This window comes from Malus sylvestris, chromosome 9 (assembly GCF_916048215.2).
Source record: "Malus sylvestris chromosome 9, drMalSylv7.2, whole genome shotgun sequence".
Classification (NCBI taxonomy): Eukaryota; Viridiplantae; Streptophyta; class Magnoliopsida; order Rosales; family Rosaceae; genus Malus; species Malus sylvestris.
Genome location: NC_062268.1, coordinates 16,179,449 through 16,196,708, shown reverse-complemented (window position 1 = coordinate 16,196,708; position 17,260 = coordinate 16,179,449). Strand labels below are relative to the sequence as shown.

The following is a 17,260-nucleotide window of genomic DNA, read 5'->3' as shown; positions in this document are numbered from 1 at the left end:
AACAGGATTTCACAGGTGCTATCAATTAATATTTCAATTATTTTAATTGATTTCTTTTTTAAAATGTTGTTTTTTACTAGCACCCCACATAATGTGAGTGCCTTAACCTCGTACACGCCTTCAAGGTAATAGGAATGGTGAAATTATCTAACTTTTCATTATTGTCTCTTAACTCAAATAACATGTTATGGAAGAGATACAAGGTATCTTCCGATCGATTATCTCTACAGTAGCTACAGAGTGTGGCATTTGAGAGAGAGACAGTTAAGTGAGGTGTTTCGTCAAACACCTTGTAGGCATGACTGAGTGACTCATATGATTTATAAGTGTGGCTATTGATCTCTATTCCTCACTCAACATTACATTAAAATACCACTTGGCCATCATATACTGGCTATGGCGCATAATGACCTTATATAGAGCCTCTAAAACTTGAAACTTCTTTGCACACCCAATTAGTTAATATTGTCAAATAACTTAATAGACTCTTGAACAATGACAGCTTTACCGTAGCCCTCCTTAATGACTATGTTCTATGTTTTTTTTTATCCTAGGACCAAAACAACGTCTTTTCGGTCTGGTTATTTTAAAAATAAAATGCAGAAGAAGTAGTGAAGCATAAAACCCAGAAGCTGTGAAGTAGCGCAACAGACTTTAACAATAGTTTAAAGGACTAAAAGGGCGAAATCCTCACTCTCAGTGGCGATTTTTGGCGACCGAAGGGGCGGCTTCCCTTCCTTGTCCCCATATAACTATGTATGTGTTAACATGAGGTAAGAGTTCATATTTTTCATTATTTTAGTGATTTCAATGACATTGACATGCTTATAGATGCGTTATAAGTGATATCTCTTAAAAAATATGGTTGATGATGATGATCACACACCTACTAAACCCTTGGCATATTTATTTAGAGAGAAACAGATTTCTCTTTCTTAAAAGTGACAAATCCAAAGCCTCGAGAATGTATCTTGTTTTCCATTTGAGCTAAAATGACTATGGCATCTTTCACCGGCCCAAATTCTTTTTCAAAAAACTTGCCCAACAAATATGCTTCACAAAGTAACATAAGAAAATTACGTCATCTAGAGAAATAGAGTTAAACATACTAGCCTCCATGCACGCGCGTCATGTAGAGAAAATAGTTAAACATACTAGCTTCCATGCAGACGCTAACGCGCGTGCATAAGGCATTTTGTGAATTATGACGTGTTATGTGCGATTTATGTGTTTTAAATATATTTATTAATGTGTATGGAAATGAATAATAAATCATTTAATAAAAGCGGTATTCTAACTAATCAAAACAGCTGAATCCTTATTAATAAAAGCAGTATTTCAATTTCCATCTACATTTTATTGAATTTACATTAAGATTAGAAAAAATAATATTTAATAAACAACTGCTTGCTTACCCATTATGAGGCTAAGTCCACTCCCTCCCCTTAGTGTAGATAACATAGTTTGGTAAAAAAAAATGATCATTTGACAACTAATTGAATCACATTATTATGTGTGTGCGAGAGACCTTTTTATAACTAGCACTACACACCTCTTAAGTGTTTAAAAAGTTGAGAAATAATATTTAATAAACAATCGCGTGCAAAAGACATTTTTTGAATCACAACGTGCTAAGCACGACTTAGACAACTTTTAAATGTATTTACATGTGTAAATTACTTCAATATTTTTTTTATTTCGTTATTTTATTTTTTTATCACCGGCGCTACGTGCATCTTAAGATGTTTTGAACATAACATTCACGATTTTTTTTGTTTTTTATTATACTTTTCTTCCCCATCATGTGGGCACAGTCAACTTTGTAATTTGTTTATTATTTGATGTGTGCTATCCACACACCCCTTGTTAATTTCTATCCGTTGATTTTCTTCATTCATCTGATCCGACGGCTGAAAATTAGAAAGGTGTGTGAAAAGTAAAATGGGATGTGAATATCACACCCCTATTATTTTCTCTCTTCCCTTTTATTTTTTTATTCTTTTCTCTCTCCCCATTTATATTTATATTATATTTTATGATGACCAAATTACCAACTTACCCTTGCATAATTTGATATATTATTTTGGGCAAGTTTTCAATTTTTTTTTGCTGAGGGTCAGTTTGGTCCAATTATTTTTGTCAAAGTGGGTGACACCAAAATTTTTGACCCCAAATTCCACAGTTCATCACAGTGTTCTCCACTGTTCATCAACCTTCTGGCTTTATATATAACTAGCCTCCATGCACACGCTCATGCACGTGCAAAAGAAATTTTTTGAATCATGACGTGTTACGTGCGATTTACATGTTTTAAATGTATTTATTAATGTAGATGGAAATGAATAATAAATACATTTAATAAATGAGGTCTTTTAACTAATCAAATCAGCTGAATCTATATTAATAAAATCGGTCTTTCAATTTCCATCTATATTTTATTGAATTTACTTTAAGATTAGAAAAAATAATATTTAATAAACAACTGATTGCTAGCCCATTGTGAGGCTAAGCCCACTCCCTACCCTTAGTGTAGATAACATCATTTGATAAAAAAAAAGATTATTTGACAACTAATTGAATCACATTATTAGGCACGTGCGAGATATTTTTTTTTATAACTGGCACTACGCACCTCTTATGACACCCCGTCCCGAAGGAGGGCGTGCTGACTGTCACTTGCGAGTGACGTAACCATTTTGCACAGTGCGGAAGCTAAAAAGATAAATAGAATTACGAATAAATAAAAGTTGAAACACTAGCTAAGAAATGATGCTAGTACTAAACTCAGTGTATAAATACACATTCAGAGTAAAAAGAACGTCTAGTTGTAGTCGAGTATGACAATTACTAAAATACAACACTCGAAGGGGAATCCTATTTTTTTTCGGATTTTGTCAGAACACCGTTGGATTCCTCTTGACCAACAAACTCTGCTACCTAAGACCTGGAGGGGCGAAAAAAACAAAATTGAGTGGTTCAGTAAAACACATTTATATGAAAACCTTATTTTCCTTTGAATATACTAACCCCTCGCCGTAAAACAAGTATATGGTTACTTTCCCAGAAAATAGATATAAGCATATACATAAATATATATATGAACTCGTATCAAATTAATTCATACTTCACATAATCATAAACTTATGCATGCCATGCCAAGATATAATAGAGTAAACAATCCAGGTAAGAATGATTTCGTAGAAATATGATATGTTAGCCGGAACCCCTGTAGTAGTCTGTACGGCTGAAGTCATAGCTCAAAAGTCAACTTGGTCGGAGTCACTACAATGACCTATATGGCAATATACTACACATAAGTCGGAACCACTGAAATGGTCTGTACAACAAGGTTGGGTGTAATATAGTTATGCTCAATGCTACACCCTCATGCTAGCTGTGCGATAAATTGCTAGTCACCTACGAGTCGGAACCACCTATAGTGGTCTATACGACAAGACTGTGCACCTAAATTGGATCCAATGTGAGCATATAGTGCGGGAGGTGACATAATATATAGACCTGTGCCGGCTCTCTCTGGCTAAATCACAATCACCCTAGGTACAGTTTTATGAGCTCAACATTACTCAATCACATATCACATTTCATATCATCGATGATTCACATAACCAAACATAACTTACTTGAACTTACCTGTGCCTCCACAGCACCACATGTGTGTGTATGTATATATATATATATATATATGCAACCATGAAATGCATATTCAAAATATAAAGGCATTGGCATAGCATAGCATTTAGATCACATTTCCTTTAAATACGTTTTTTGGGAAAAACGTCAAGTATATATATATATACTGAAAATAACTGCCCACTCATCTGGAGTTTGCCCTACAACTCCCTAGCACCACACATCAAGGCGTCATGACGATCGGCGCCTAGAATAATCATCAAGATATGCCTCATAAATCATATCGATAAAATATAACTTATATAAAACACGTCATTACGTAGTTCGATTTGGAAGATTTGCAACTCAGATTTTTGATCTGAAACTTCCAAAGATCTAAAATATACCTCTAGGACAACATCTTAAAATTTCATTACCATCCAACGGTCAGATCTCCGTCAATTGCCAAAACCAAGTGACGGTTAACATTCTATCTTATGAACTTACAACTCCAATTCCGAAAGATCCATAAATCGGATTCTCAATCCGTAAGTTCCTATAATCCTCAAATATTACGTATTACAACGTATCAAAGTTTGGTGACGATCCAACGGTTGGATCGTCAATTCATGTTTTGGCCTAACCACGCATCGTAACAAATTTAGGTTTGAATGATCATCATACGTCATTCATTCACCAAAACTAAATTCAAAACATAAATTATGGCCTAAAAGTGGTATTGGCGGCTCACTGGCCACGCGCCACCGCACGCGCCGCCATGGGTGACGGTCGGCCGCCCTGGCTTGCCGGAAAATCCAACTATCTCCAAAAATTACCAAATTTTGTAGAAATGAAGATCTCAATGAGTAGAGTAAATGTTATACCTGAGGCCAATGCCAATTTTTCCTAGAAAGGCTCCAATTTGCTCAAACCCGTGCGAAACCCTAGAATTGGGTGTTTTTCAATTCGACCCCCAAACTTGCTCCGACGCCTCCACCACTGCCTGGGCTTTGTTCCTGGGTTCTAGGAGAGTCTAATGGTAGTGGTAATTGAAGGAAATTTCTTCAAAATTGGTAGATTTGAGCAAAGGTCTCACGGCACCCGTGTGGGTGTTCTTCGCGAAATCACCATGAAACTCATTGATTTTTTGGTCAATTAGGATGCTAGGATATCTTGCAGGTGTTTGGGGTTGATGGGAGGTTGAAGAAAACCAGAAATTTGGACGGAAAACCGTCGGAAAATAGCCTTGCGAGAGCGGGTCGCCGCGCGGGCCAAATGGACCCAACCGATCCCTTGTTTTTCCTTCTTCCTCCTTTCCCTCCTTTCCTTCTTCGGGTTGGCCAATCAACTTCCTCTCTTCTCTCCCCATTCGGCCTCTTCTTCTTTTTCTCCGATTGGGTAGCTTTGCCCAATCTCTCTTTTTCTCCTTTTCCTCTGTTTCCTTTCCTCCCGATGCATTCCTCTTTCTTTTCCCATTTCTAATTCTAATAACAACTAATAAAATAATAATACTTATATATATATATATATATTAACCAAAGTAAAAGTATTTCTCAGGTTAGAGTTTCGTAAAACTTTAACCGTAACTCCATATCCTCTTCTGTTCGTATTGTCAAGTACTTCAGGAATACGCTAAAATAATTTCGTACTTCTCACTATACGTTGTCAACGAAAGTCAAAAACCCTTCACCTCTAGTGCATTTTCGTAAAAATCAGGGACGGGCTGTGACATCTTAAGTGTTTCAAAATTGAAAAATAATATTTAATAAACAATCGCGTGCAAAAGGTATTTTTTGAATCACAGCGCTCTAAGCGCGACTTAGACATTTTAAATGTATTTATATGCGTGAATTGCTTCAATATTTTTTTATTTCGTTATTTTATTTTTTTTATCACCGGTGCTACGTGCCTTTTAAGATGTTTTGAATACAACATTCATGATTTTTCTTATTTTTAAATATATTTTTCGTCCCATCATCTGGGCACCATCAACTTTGTCATTTATTTATTATTTTCTCTTTTCCCTTTTATTTTTTTATTCTTTTCTCTCTCCCCATTTATATTTATATTATATTTTATGATAACCGAATTATCAACTTACCCTTGCATAATTTGATATATTATTTTGGGTAGGTTTTGATTTTTTTTGGCTAAGGGGCAGTTTGGTCCAATTATTTTTGTCAAAGTGGGTAACACCAAAATTTTTGTCTCATGTGTGACCCCCAAATTCCACTGTTTATCACACCGCTCTCCAATGTTCATCAGCCTTCCGGCTTTATATATAACTAGCCTCCATTCACGCACTCACGCGCGTGCAGAAAACATGTTTTGAATCATGACGTGTTATGCGCAATTTACATGTTTTAAATGTTTTTACTAAGGTAGATGGAAATGAATAATAAATGCATTTAATAAAAGCATTTTTTAACTAATCAAAACAACTGAATCCATATTAATAAAAGTGGTCTTTCAATTTCCATCTACATTTTATTGAATTTACATTAAGATTTGAAAAAAAATAATATTTAATAAACAATTGATTGCTAGCCCATTGTGAGGCTAAGTCCACTCCCTCTCCTTAGTGTAGATAACATCATTTGGTAAAAACAATGATCATTTGACAATTAATTGAATCACATTGTTATGTGCGTGCGAGAGACTTTTTTTATAACTGGCACCACGCACACCTTAAGTGTTTAAAAATTGAAAAATAATATTAAAATAAATAACCGAGTGAAAAAGGTATTTTTTTGAATCACAGTGCGCTAAGCACAACTTAGACATTTTAAATGTATTTATATGCTTGAATTGCTTTAATATTTTTTGATTTCGTTATTTTATTTTTTTTTTATCACCGGCTCTACGTGCCTCTTAAGATGTTTTGAACACAACTTTCATGATTTTTCTTATTTTTTATTATATTTTTCTTCCCCATCACGTGGACACAATCAACTTTGTCATTTGTTTATTATTTTCTCTCTTCCCTTTCATTTTTTTATTCTTTTCTCTCTCCCCATTTATATTTATATTATATTTTATGATGACCAAATTACCAACTTACCCTTGCATAATTTGATATATTATTTTGAGCAGGTTTTGAATTTTTGTGGTTGAGGGGCAATTTGGTCCAGTTATTTTTGTTAAAGTGGGTGACACCAAAAATTGTCTCATGCGCGACCCCAAATTCCACTGTTCATCACACTGCTCTCCATTATTCATCAACCTTTCGGTTTTATATATAACTATCTTTCATGCATGAGCTCACATGCGTGCAGAAGACATTTTTTGAATCATGGTATGCTATGCGCGACTTACACGCTTTAAATGTATTTCTATGCATAAATTGACAAAATGAAGGTCAAATATTTGAAGTAAATGAATAATTTTAGATCATGCTAGAAGAAACCCCTCATAAACCAATTAAAACAACTAAATTCACATAATAAAATTGTTTTTTTTATAGAATTTACATTAAAAATAAATAAAATAATATTTAATAAACAATTCATTGAATCACATTATTGCTAGCCCATTGTGAGGCTAAGCCCACCCCCTCCCCCTTAGTGTAAATAACATCGTTTGTTAAAAAAAAAAAAAATCAAATTTACAATTAATTGAATCACATTATTATACTTGTGCGAGAGATTTTTTTGTAACTAGCACTACGCACCTCTTAAGTGTTTAAAAATTGAGAAATAATATTTAATAAACAACCGTGTGCAAAAGACATTTTTTTAATCACAGCGTGCTACGCGCGACTTATACATTTTAAATGCATTTATATTCGTGAATTGCTTCAATATTTTTTGATTTCGTTATTTTCTTTTTTTTATCACCGGCACTATGCGCCTCTTAAAATGTTTTGAACACAACATTCATGATTTTTCTTATTTTTATTATATTTTTCTTCCCTATCACGTGGGCACCATCAACTTTGTCATTTGTTTATTTTTTTCTCTCTTCCTTTTCATTTTTTTAATTCTTTTCTCTCTCCCTATTTATATTTATATTATATTTTATGATGACCAAATTACCAACTTACCCTTGCATGATTTGATATATTATTTTAGCTAGGTTTTGAATTTTTTTGGCTGAGGGGCAGTTTGGTCCAAATATTTTTGTTGAAGGGGGTGACACCAAAATTTTTGTCGCCATCCGGTGACACCAAATTTCACTGTTCAGTGCCCTTCTCGCTTTATTATATAGATAGACATGTAAACAAATCGTTGATAAATTTTTGAGTATTCATAATTCATACAACTTAAATCCTTTTGTATGAAAGTTTCTTAGAGTGATGAGATTAACCAGAGTCCACTGAAGGAGGAAGTCCTCCTACGAAGATGCAGTTGAGTGCTAATGCTTTAGCAACAGGAGAATGATTCTGGGCTGCTCCCTGCTTCACTTTCAAAAGCTCATCCACACAATGTGCACAAAACACTTATATCCTCTGACGCATCCGCGAGGGGAGTTAATATTTCTAGGCTGCACAAACAGTATAGAAACTTGAGAACATACTAACAAATTAAGGACATACCCACACACAAGCACTTGCATGCATATGCTCACACGCCCACATACAAGCACATAGCTTAACGTACCTTTCGGTAGCGGTGTCTTCATCTTGCATGGTTAGAAGTGCTTTGCAGGTGCTTGAGAAAGCCTTATTGACTCTTCAACAAGCATGGCATTTATGTTGATCGGTGTCTGTAATATTGGATTGTAGTTCCTTCAGTTGATCTAATAATTCAAACCTCAGCATCATCCTCTTTTGAGCAAAAATCATATTCCTCATCTACTGACGCCGAATACTCACAGCGTTCCATCTCTTTCCATGGAACGAATAGGATCAAACAATTGAAGGGATAGAGAAATATAATGTGATGGAGAAATATGATGGGATAAACACATGCAAATAGGAACAAACAATTGTTGGTATCACATCGTCCAGATATTAAGTGATGTAGGACGGTAGTATTTAGGACAATGTGCAAGGATAGAGAAATAGAAGAGATCCAGACTCACTCGGCCTTTGGCATCCGTCAGACCAAAGTTGTATTAGAATCACACCAATGTTGGAAATTTAAGTAGTTTGAGTAGAAATTTCTTTGTTCCACATTGGTCATTCCCAAAAAATTTCATCACTTTATAAGACCTTGTCCTTTATATAAAGTGATTGGAGTAATAGGCATTGGACAATAAAATTGGGCTCACCATTGGGGTTGGGCTTTGGGGTAGTAATTAATTATAATTAATTATCAAAAGATGGGCATTGGGCTCTGAAAATTAAATTCTTTAATTAATTATTTTTAATTAATTTTGAATTTAATTTAATTAATTTTTATTTGAACAGACTCATCTTTTCAGATGAAGTTTGAAGTCAATAAAAAGGCAGAGAGCACTGCATCCCATCTGAAGAGATGTTTCCCAACAGTCACATCCCATTCTTATACCTGTTGCGAACATGCATAATCCCTCTATATATACATCCGTTCTTATACCTGTTGCGAACATGCATAATCCCTCTATATATACATCCGTCTGCATGACATTTAGAACACATAAACACACAAATCTCCTTCTATAATCCATAGCATTCTTACTGAGAGCACCACAAGGAAATTCGCCAGAAGTTAAGTTTTCCGTTGTTGAAATTCTAACTCGATCGTTGAATACTGGCAAAACAGACGTCCGGAGAACTACAAGCATTGAGTAGGGGCAAAATTTCTGTTTCAAGGACATTACGGTAATCAAGCCTCCATCTTCAATATTTCTATTTAATATTAGTTCATTGTTCATACACTGTTTATTTATTTGCATACATAAATTTATCATAGATTGTTGACATATATCCAACATCCAATAGAGAAATTAGAAAAATTCTGGATCACACCGGCTTCAGCTCCATACCGAAGGTGCCTTGGATGACTTTATGTATTTGCACATAAGATGTGAAGAGTGTGAGGTGTATGTAGAAAATGTGGTGTGTATTAGAAAATGTAAGGTGTATGGTGAGAGTGTGCTGTATGAGGGTATTATAAGAAAGCATGTAAAAATGCGAGGTGTAATTAGAAATTATAAGATGTATGGTGAGAGCGTGAAGTGTGAAGGTATTATAAAAAATTATGTGGGATGTCCCTTTGTCAAAATGGCCTCGACTGATAAGGTGAACTCCTCGACAACTGAAGCGTCGAATACAGTAAGCTTGGCTGCCCTTCTCATACTTGGCCTTTGGGATGAACACGTGAATAGCCTAACATGTAAATAGCCTACTCTGAGACTATCATAGTGGTAGCACGGCTAAACTTCTCCGACTAGCATTTTTTTACCGAAGAAAACACTTCTACATGTGGTAAATAAATTGTCGACTAGCATTTTATTTTATTTTATTTTTTAACCAAAGAAAACATTACACATGCACCATATCTTACTAGAGTTTTGTAATCTCGCCTACTATTTGTACATCATAAGACATGAGATGGACCAACATTTTCATCCTTATGAGTCGTAGACCGTGTTTGTTATGTCAGTATGAGGCCATGGATTGTCATTGTCTAGTTGGATAAATTCATAAATTAGCAAATTTTCATCTTTATGAGTCGCATGCGTTGTTTGATTCGGATCGTTAAAATATATTATGAAGTGAGCTCTATAAAAATTTGTGTTAATAGTTTGGTAGAAGAAGTGGTGTCATGGATCTGGCTTCATTCACACATGAGCAAAATCTTCTTTTAGTGTGTTGATTAATTTCATGATAATTAAGCTAACTGCCAAACAAACGCATGTGCCGCTGGCCCTTTGTCAGGCTTGGGCTGGCGGCATCCTCTCCTAGTCCTCCTACCCCTTCCACAGCTCCCTTCTCTTTCCCGCTTCCCACAGTCACTGTTTATTTTCCGGCGAATCTACTTCCTCTCTCCCACCTTCATGTTGGCTTCCTCTGCTCCGAATCCACTCCACCAGTTTGCGAATCCTTGGGCCTCTTGAGTTTGGTTTTATGTCTGCTTTGTTTACGTAAGGCTGTAACATTCCCGGTCATTAATGAAGTTTTATTTTCAGAAAAAAAAAAAAAAAAAGCTAACTGCCAAACTTTAATTTAAGCCAATGAATATTAGGGGAGTGTGGGAGGGGGACCCACCAACGCTCATAAAATAGGTTTTTTTTTTTTTTTTTCTTTTTTACTGAAACGGATAGGATCGCACAAATTACCGGTTCTCAACTCTCCGCCTAAAATAAAACCCGCCATATTACCGGTCACCAACTCTCTATTTCTCCATTTCCCTCTTTCTCTCTGTTTTCTCTCACTGACTGCCTCTCCTCCTCTGTTTGGTGCCCATCGGAACCCTAGCTTGCTCCGGCGAGCTTCTCCGGCTACCGATGATCTCTCTTCCGGTAAGGTTCTCCGACAAGCTTCGCTCTTTTTTTATCTGAAAATGTTGGACGCATTCGGAGCGGTTCTTGTCCCATCCAAGACCTGGTTTCACAGGAGGAAAAAAACCCTGATCCGTTGAAATTCGATCCTCTTTTTCGTCATGAAATTTATCGAATCTGTATCATATTTGAAGGCTTCATCCTTGTAAAGCTCGCAAAATTAGTTTTTTTTTTTTTTTTTTTTTTGTTTCGATTTGTAAATTTGTGTACATATAGGGTTTGTAGTTGAAACTGTGGAACTTCGTGCGAGATTGGAGGAGATTAGGGATTTGAGTGGTGAAATTTGGGGGTGATTGGGGTCTGGGTTTGATCAGTTTTGGGGAATTTGAGTCGTAGAGAAGGTGGCTAAGATGAACTTGAGCACCGCCGAGGAGGAATCGGCGCAAGAAGTTCGTATTCCTGCTGAAATTGATTGGCAGATGCTTGATAAATCCAAGTTCTTCGTCCTTGGCGCCGCGCTGTTTTCCGGCGTTTCAGCGACTCTTTACCCTGTTGTGGTGTTGAAAACCCGGCAACAAGTAGCTCAATCCCAAGTCTCGTGCATCAAGACCGCGCTTTCGATTGTTAGGCATGATGGAATTAGGGCGTTGTATAGAGGATTTGGGACTTCTTTGATGGGTACAATACCTGCCCGGGCGCTTTACATGGCGGCGCTTGAGGTCACTAAGAGTAAAGTCGGAACTGCCACAATTAGGTTAGGGTTCTCGGAGTCCACTGCTGCCACCATTGCCAATGCCGCTGCAGGGTTGAGTGCATCAATGGCTTCACAGCTTGTGTGGACTCCAATTGATGTTGTGAGTCAGAGATTGATGGTGCAAGGTGGTGTGAAGTCAAATCCCAAAGTTCCTAGTGCATCTGATTGTAAATATGTTAACGGGATCGATGCATTTAGGAAAATCATGAAGACAGATGGGCCAAGAGGATTGTATAGAGGGTTTGGGATATCGATTGTGACATATGCACCGTCAAGTGCAATTTGGTGGGCATCTTACTCTGTTGCCCAAAGAACAGTTTGGGATGGAGTTGGGTATTACCTTTGTAAAAAAGGTGATTTGAGCAATGAGAATGGAGTCAACACGTATACACCGGGTTCAAAAACAGTCATGGCAGTTCAGGGAGTCAGTGCAGCCATGGCGGGTGGCATGTCAGCCCTGATCACAATGCCCCTCGATACAGTTAAGACAAGGCTGCAAGTTTTGGATGGGGAGGAGAACGGCCGTCGTGGACCAACAATTGGACAGACTATTCGGAATCTGGTTAAGGAAGGTGGGTGGACGGCTTGTTACAGAGGATTGGGGCCGCGTTGGGCTTCAATGTCAGTCTCTGCAACAACAATGATCACCACCTACGAGTTTCTGAAACGGTTCTCCACGAAGAATCAAGAGGTATTGACATGATAAAAACAGCAGAGAAACAGATGTTAGATCGATCATAGGTCTAATTGTATTTAATTTTATCTCAAGTTGTTTTCTCTTCTTCATTGCAAGGAAGAAGTTGTTTCTGTTTTTCCTTTATATTATTAACCTGCACACTTGGTTGATCAAATGTAATACAATGCAGGCTTTCCTGTATACATTAAATACCTTATTTCAATCAACAGTGTGTCGTTCACTAGCTAAAATATGGATGTTAATGTGCCTTAATGCTCTCTTAATTTATGCTATGTGATTTAATGCTTAGTCAAGTTGGTTAGGGCTAAGCTGATTAGTACTCTCATCTCCGTATCTAAGTTTGAATCTCTTCGTTTGTATAAAAATAAATAAAAATAAATTATTTGTAGAGTGTTTACAGGATTGTTTGGATTAAAAAATTGAGTAGAAGTCATCAACTAATTTATTATTTCCGGTTGAGATTAGAAGATTAGGTAAAGTAGGACACAATCCGCGAATTTGGATCCTCCGAAGCTTAACGACCCTGAAACTCGAGCTTTTGTTTTGTCCAAGAGAGATCAGAACTCTTTGGTTTGTGTGAAATGCGCTAGCGAAATAAGTTAATGAAAATCATCGGATTTAATTTGGGTGGTTTGAATTGTTAATCTTTAGACTCTGAATAGTGAGATCTGAAGAAGATCTCTCTATAGAATCCGCACCCTTATGTTAATAATTGTTAGATTGATGTTATGTCTCGACCATATCCACCTAGCGTTCTCTGTTTTCTTTTCTCAATATTTGTAAATAATTAAAAGCGCATGCTAGTTAGTGGAGGAAAGTTGAGACACTTATATTGGAATTTTGGATGTGATTAGTTGTGGATAAAGGCTAAATATATAAAATGACGGGGCTACACACCTAACTTTTGAAATGATGTGGGATCATGGAGGAGTACAATTCAAGGTTTTAACTAATCTGTGGACCCTTGTATCTATAATCCCTTTTTACTTATGCACAACAATACATATACATTAAGAGTGAAATTTAAACAATAATTATTGATTCAACATCGACTCATCATAACTTTTACGTTTATTTATTTGGGACACTACTTAACTTCTTACTTTTAACAAGCAATTCCTCTTTACATAACGATGTGATATCATTTTGCTGAACAAACGTCAAAATTCAAGCATTCATTCTCTTCATCGTCATCTAAAGATCACTTTTAAGAAAATCTCTTTGAATTTTGAGGTTGCTTAGTTCTTTATATGATTCAAACGATTTGACAACTAATCATTAACCTCAATAACTCCTTACACTGTTATTATAACTGTCTATTTGTTTGATAATATGAATTGTTAAACAACCTCTTTGAATTAAGAATTAAAGATGATATTTGAACAGAATTAAAGAAAATAAACAATTCTAATTATAATAATTATATACTGAAGTAATATCACGTGAATATAAAAAGAAATGACTCATTACACTGTAAAATGTAAACGTAGTATTATTACTTAGTAGAAAGAGATTTTAACATGAGCACAAACAAAGTGAGACGGCCAACTTGGTTTTAGCCTTGTTTATATCACATTCGGATTTGGACGAATCTTTTCCAACGTGGACCAACTTGGTTTAACCTGTAGCCTAATTTTAAATCGACATCCGGATTCGAATGGTTATGCGGACCCATGTGCCTGCTGGATTTCCTAGTTATTGAGGTTTATGATTTCATTTGGAGATTTATGCTTTTGGCAAGTGGTAGTTTTATATATATCACAAATCAAACATCATCTATAGTTGGAACGCCTTTATGTAAGGGGTTGCTATTACATATTTTTTTTAATTTTTTGCATTTGTTTCAATTTTATGTCGTCAGATCGAATAAATTGAAAATTATCAAATGATATAAATTAACTAGATATGTGTGGATAGCATCATCCTTGTACAATATTCATAATCTATTTTGCATATTAAGTAAAGAATTCTACTGGTAGTTTGAGTGAGCTATATATAGGATCAAGCAGCCTGAATCTAGTAACTACTCAAATGCATAGAGTGTGAGTAATATGACATATTGGTTGGTTTTAAAGATGATAGGTGCTGGTCGGGCAATGAGCTAGGATCTAAGCGGGATTTAAATAAATATATTTTATTATTAAATAATATAAATAAATGCCTATTTACGAATTACAAATATACTTATGTTGAGAATAAAATAAAGATAAAATGCAATAAAAGTCAGTAAGCAAAATTAACAAATTACAAATATAAAAACAGTATTAACAATTGAGTTAATTTAACAAATTCCTTAGGGTAGGCTACGCGTTACCCAATTTAACTTACTTGGTTAATTAAAAAAAAATTGGAACCATCTAGGTGTAATACCCCGTATTTAAAAAAAAATGGTTATGTATATATATATATGGGTGTATGTTGGGTAATTATTTTTATGTAATGATTTTATTATATTTTTTTTATGCAAGAACCTACTTTCGATATGTAAAATAGTTTCAATGTAAAATCTTTTTGGCTACAAATTATTTCAAAAACTAGCTAGTAGTATTTTATGTTCATATGTAATTAGAGATATTTTTAGGTTGAATTTGGAGAAGGGGATTATGATGAGTTTGGCTTTATTTTTCTCACAAAGGCTAAGTGGCGTTTGGCAACTAGGGGTGGGTTGGAAAAACCGAAAACCGAAAAAAACCGACAACCGAACCGAACCGAGACCGAAAAAAACCGAACCGAAAAAAAAAACTGAACCGAATCTGATGAACCGAACCGAACCGAAATTGGTTGGTTCGGTTTCGGTTTTTTAGGTATGAAAACCGGACCGGACTGAACCGAACCGAAATATGAAAATAAAAGATAAATATTCAAAACCTGCTGGAATGAAGGTTCGAACCCCTTCCGTCCAGGTTGGGGATAGCTCATTCAAGCCAACTTGACTGTAGGGTTTGTATTGCTATGATTGTACCAGCATAATATTTATAGGTATTCTAATCTTTAATGTTTTATAAAATTTATAAAGCTTACAAACCCTAGTAGCAGCCGTCACCCCCTTTACCTTTTCATTCTCAAACATTCACTCTCTCTCTCCCTCTCTCCCATCCGCAGCTCTTCCTCTCTGCTTCCTCATTCAATCTTTCATTCCTTCTTCTCTTCCTCACTTCAACTCTCCTTCCTCTCTTCCTCTCTTCCTCTCTTCCTCTCTCTCTGCTCCTCGTCAAATATTCCTTGCTTTCTCCATAAACTTTCGATCTCTGCTTTTCAAATACAAGTCAAATAGTTTTTTAATCTGGGATTCATATGGAGGTCGCACGGTCCAGACATCCATCTTTGTTCCTCCGGATTTCTTTAACAGTAAGTATTCAATTTCTCTTTTTTTTTTCTTTTTTTTTTCTGTTTCTTGTTTAATTCTTTGAGTGCTGAAAATGGTAGTTTTTTTTGTGTATTGATTAATAGTTTTTATTTCTTTGGTTTGTTGACTATGCTGTGTGAATTTATTTGTTGACTATGCTTTGTGAATTTTTGAAGAAAAATTGGCTGATGTTGTTCGTGAATTTATGTGGTAGAGATCTTTGGTCTTTGGATCTATACTCTTTATTAAACCCTTGGATCTCGTCTGTTTGGCTGTGTTCGGACAGGTGCTCGTGGCCGGATGTTACAATCGGCGAGGCGTCGGTTGGTTGGTGGCGAGGGTTTGTGGATGCTTGGCGGCGGGTGATGCAGTAGAACCCTAGGTTTTCTTTTGTTGTATTTTATGGCTTGGGCCTGTATTGTTTGTTGGATCTATTGGGCAGTTTGGCAGGTGCTCTTTTGGGCTAGTTTACCAATATCCATATCTTAAAATAATAATAATAATAATAATAATAATAATAATGAAAAAAACCGAACCGGACCGAAACCGAACCGAAAAAAACCGAAACCGAAAAAAACCGAACCGAAAAAAAACCGAAAAAAAAATGGACCGAACTGAACCGAACCGAAATTTCGGTTCGGTTTCGGTTTTGGCAAAAAACCGAACCGATTCAAACCGAACCCAGCCCTATTGGCAACCATAAAAGAATAAATAGGAGGAGTTAGTCACTACTTTAGATAGGTTGAGGGGGAAGTTGGAAATTAAAAGAAGTTAATGATTAGGGTGAAGAGGTGGAAGTCTACATAAGGATGAGTTGGCAAGTTTGTAATCATTAGGAGTTAATGATTTGGTGATTATTCACCACTCTAAATGTGGAGGTGGGAAGCCTTTGGCTTATACATGTGTCTAGGTGCATGAGTTGGCAATATTTTGTGGTTTTAGAGTGATGATTCACAAGGCTAAGAGGAATCTTAATCATTTGGCTACAATATTCTCTATTTAATTTTGTTCCAAATCTTCCAATGAGGTGGGAACAGGTGGGATTCATATTCCTTAAGAGTTTGGACGTGACCTCTGATGTAAGGCACATCTTGCATGATATTCATAATTAACTAGACACTTGTTGCTTTGCCACTTGAACACTTATCATTCTTAATCATTAGGACAACACTTGTTGCCTTGGTATTGGAACACATTTTATGTCTAATGATTGGCACACTTGGGAGATATTTTGGAGATGAAGATGTCATGCAATCTATATAAAGGAAGGAGCAAGAACCAATGGAAGACATGAAGCAATAAACTCTAAGGATTCATATTCCTTAGAATTTGGACGTGGCCTTTGATGCAAGAAACATCTTGCATGATATTCATAATTAACTAGACACTTGTTGCTTTGCCACTTGAACACTTATCATTCTTAATCATTAGGACAACACTTGTTGCCTTGATATTGGAACACATTTTA

General features: G+C 35.9%; 1 protein-coding gene and 1 long non-coding RNA gene across 2 annotated transcripts; both read left to right on the top strand.

Annotated features, from left to right (window-relative positions):
• Window positions 1-10,864: 10,864 nt before the first annotated feature.
• LOC126581910 (uncharacterized) lies at window positions 10,865-12,676 on the top strand. Its single transcript, XM_050245849.1, has one exon. It carries the CDS (start codon window positions 11,406-11,408, stop codon window positions 12,450-12,452), a length of 1,047 nt encoding a protein of 348 aa, XP_050101806.1. The 5' UTR covers window positions 10,865-11,405; the 3' UTR covers window positions 12,453-12,676.
• A 2,430-nt stretch (window positions 12,677-15,106) lies between these two features.
• Window positions 15,107-16,267, top strand: LOC126581920 (uncharacterized). Its single transcript, XR_007609196.1, has 2 exons — window positions 15,107-15,794; window positions 16,079-16,267. It is a non-coding gene; the product is annotated as an uncharacterized LOC126581920 (long non-coding RNA).
• The last annotated feature ends 993 nt before the right edge of the window (window positions 16,268-17,260 follow it).